Here is a 2,847-nt window from a genome sequence, read left to right as displayed (position 1 = left end):
TCAAGTCTGTCCCGTATCTAGCAAGTGAAAATAAAAAAATTAATTAATTAAACAATAAAAGGTGAATCAAACCATGGGATGGTCAATTTGGTAAAGTAAATCGGTTGGGCATCTTTCTTCCCCTTTAGACAATAATTCTGATGGCAAAAGAGCCAAACGGGACAGGCGCCCAAAAAAAAAAAAAAAAAGACAGTGAAGCACGTACATAATACTCCAGCCTTTCAACTCTGATTTTATTTAGTTCTATTAATACACTGAAATCTCATTTGTGTCATGAAGAATGTCTTTAATCAAACAGAATTCAAATATGAGAAACATTTCATATATGGAGTTAAACATGAATCATTGTTTCAACAGTGAGAAGTAAAAGAGAAACAAAGAGCTTTGGAACAGCGAGGCAGCAGGAGGACAGCTGCAGTTTAACAGCTTCAATTCACTGACAGGAAACAACATTAGAAATATCATCATCCTCAACTCATCTGCTCCACTGACACTGACACCTTCAACGGCAACACCTTCACTTTATCATCAGTGTTAATGTATGGAAACATCCTGTGAGTGAAAGTGTGTGTGAAGGTGTGTATGTGTGTGTTAGTATCAGGATCAGAGAACGACAGCTTTCCTCTGTTCCAGTCCAGATTCACTCTGATCCTCTGGAGCTTCTTCTCTAGTGAGAGATCAGTGAGAGCAGCTGATGGCGAGTGTGTGTAGTACATACCTAAACTGCACCCTATTACCCATAATCCAGACTGTATGTCTCCCTTCCTCTGCACAGACTCTGCTAACACACCCAGTCCCCACCATGTACTCTCTCCAACATCAACATCCCAGCTGTGAGTCCCTGAGTTAAAGCCTTCAGAGCCCAGAACTGAGAAGATTAATCCATTTAACCTCTCTGGATTATCAGGAAGCTGCTGCTTCTCTCCTTCTCTCACACTGGTCAGATCTTCAGACAGGATGAGGTTTGGATCAGCAGTGTTTGGATCCAGAATGAGAGGAGTGTAGGAGACCATGTCCTTCATGTTGTTCCAGATGTTGAAGGTCAGGTTGCCCAGGTGTTTGGCCTGGTCTATCAGAGCTCCTGAGGGCAGCTGTGGATCATCCAGCAGGGGGCAGCGCTGGACTCTTTCCACTGCAGCCTTGTAGTTGTGCAGGAATGAGACGTCTTCAGCTCTCAGCTCCTCCTCTGTGGCTCTGACTGTGTCTGAAAGAGCTGCTATCTCTCTGCTCAGAGCCTCCATCTTCTCCTTCATCATCCCACTCTTCTGCTCCTCTTCCTCCCTCAGTGCAGCCAGCCTGGCCTCCTCTTCCTCTGCTAGAAACTGGTGAAGCTTCTTAAACTGCTCCTTAATCTGCCTCTCTGTGTGTCGGGCCTGGACCTTAATGTGTTCTGCTGTTTGATCAAACTTCACTTGAACTTCTTCAAAAACCTTTAACTTCTCCTTTAAGGGCTCCAGAGTTTCCTGAAGTTCCTTCTTGTGTTGTTGTGCAGCTTCATCGATGGGTCTGAATCTGTGTTTGGTGTGTTTTTCTGAGGTGCTGCAGACGACACACACTGGCTGCTGATGGTCCAGACAGAAGAGTTTGAGTTTCTCAGAGTGCAGACTGCAGAGATCCTCTGAAGCTCTCTGATCTCTCTCCTCTAAGAACGACTCACACAGGTTCTTTAAAGCTCGGTTTAAAGGTGGATCATACACTGATATTTCCTTACAAACTGGACACTCGTGTGTTGTTCTCTCTCTCCACCATCTCTTCAGACAGTCTTTACAGAAGCTGTGGCTACATGACAGAAGAACAGGATCTCTGAAGACCTCCTGACAGACCGGACAGCAGAGATCCTCCTCTGATCTGGAAGCCATTGAGTCTGTGAGTGAAGCTGAAAACAGCAGACAGGAAGTATAGTCAGTCCTGGCTCCCCTCCCTCCTCTACCACCTTCACTGAAACTTCCTTTGAGTCGTGTTTTTGCTCAAACTCACATTCCGTGTGTGGAGCGTCAGCAGCTTGAAGCAGCAGTGTTGGAGTTTTCCACTTTTCTCTTTTGTAGCTGGACTCACTCAGAGGAAGCTGCTAGTTTGGTCTGAACTCAGTCTGATCGTCTGTGCGACTCTCTGCACTGATGAAGAAGAACATCCTGTTTCCTGGTTTGTTGCATGTAAGTGACGTGAGGGATCGAGCTTCTTTCCACTTCCTGTTATAAATGTGTGAGTATGACAGCAGAGTGCAGATGTTCACTGCAAGTCAGGAAACAAAACCTTTTTTGAATCTTATACAATAAAGTGTGACTTAGCTGTTTGGCAGTTTTTATTTTAGACTGTTCTGGTTATTTGTCAGGTTCACCAGCAGTTGGAGTGTAGTGCTGTCACACAAATACAGGTGATGTTAAGGTGGATTTAATTTGTTGCAGACAAAAACAGATGCAGATCTGTTTTTGGCTCCTCTCACTGAAGTGCTAGCAGTTATTGTAACAGCAACTACGTTTCCATCATACCAGCACCAACATCAAATTCTGTCTGACACAAACAACGGCTCAAGATGGAGTTTAACCTTTGAGTTTAAGTCCTCCTCTTTATTCCCTGAATTTGACTTTCACTAATTCATAGACGATTTTAGTTAGAAATGTTGTTTATTACCATTAAATAATATTAAAAATTCCCGCTGTAAATTGCTACCATATCGTGGTGGAGTGGTTTGTGTGTCCCAGGGATCCAAGGGGCTACTTTGTCCATGGGCTGGAGTTGCCCCTGGTGAGAGGCGACGAGTTGGGGTGGGTATTCTAGTATCCCCCAGCTTGCTGCCTGTAAATTTGGGTTTCTCCCAGTGGAGGGGAGGATTTGTTGCCTGCTCCT

At 44.5% G+C, this 2,847-nt stretch overlaps 1 protein-coding gene across 2 annotated transcripts; it reads right to left on the bottom strand.

The window, feature by feature from the left end:
- Positions 1-238: 238 nt before the first annotated feature.
- On the bottom strand, positions 239-1,913 carry LOC146521119 (nuclear factor 7, ovary-like). Of its 2 annotated transcripts, XM_085154490.1 has the most exons (2): positions 1,857-1,913; positions 250-1,616 (listed from the first exon to the last, which is right to left on the bottom strand). In XM_085154490.1, exons 1-2 carry the CDS (start codon positions 1,857-1,859, stop codon positions 471-473), a joined length of 1,149 nt encoding a protein of 382 aa, XP_085010616.1. In that variant the 5' UTR covers positions 1,860-1,913; the 3' UTR covers positions 250-470. The 2 variants fall into 2 exon arrangements, with proteins under 2 accessions (XP_085010617.1, XP_085010616.1); XM_085154491.1 differs by having other exon boundaries at positions 239-1,908.
- Between the last annotated feature and the right edge of the window lie 934 nt (positions 1,914-2,847).

Source organism: Neolamprologus multifasciatus, chromosome 3 (assembly GCF_963576455.1).
Source record: "Neolamprologus multifasciatus chromosome 3, fNeoMul1.2, whole genome shotgun sequence".
NCBI lineage: Eukaryota > Metazoa > Chordata > Actinopteri > Cichliformes > Cichlidae > Neolamprologus > Neolamprologus multifasciatus.
Note: the sequence above shows the minus strand (reverse complement) of the source record. Positions and strands in the feature narration are given on the sequence as shown.

What these genes read in the sequence shown, in the direction of transcription:
- LOC146521119 (XM_085154491.1), bottom strand. Translation starts at nt 1,859, where the DNA reads ATGGCTTCCAGATCAGAGGAGGATCTCTGCTGTCCGGTCTGTCAGGAG.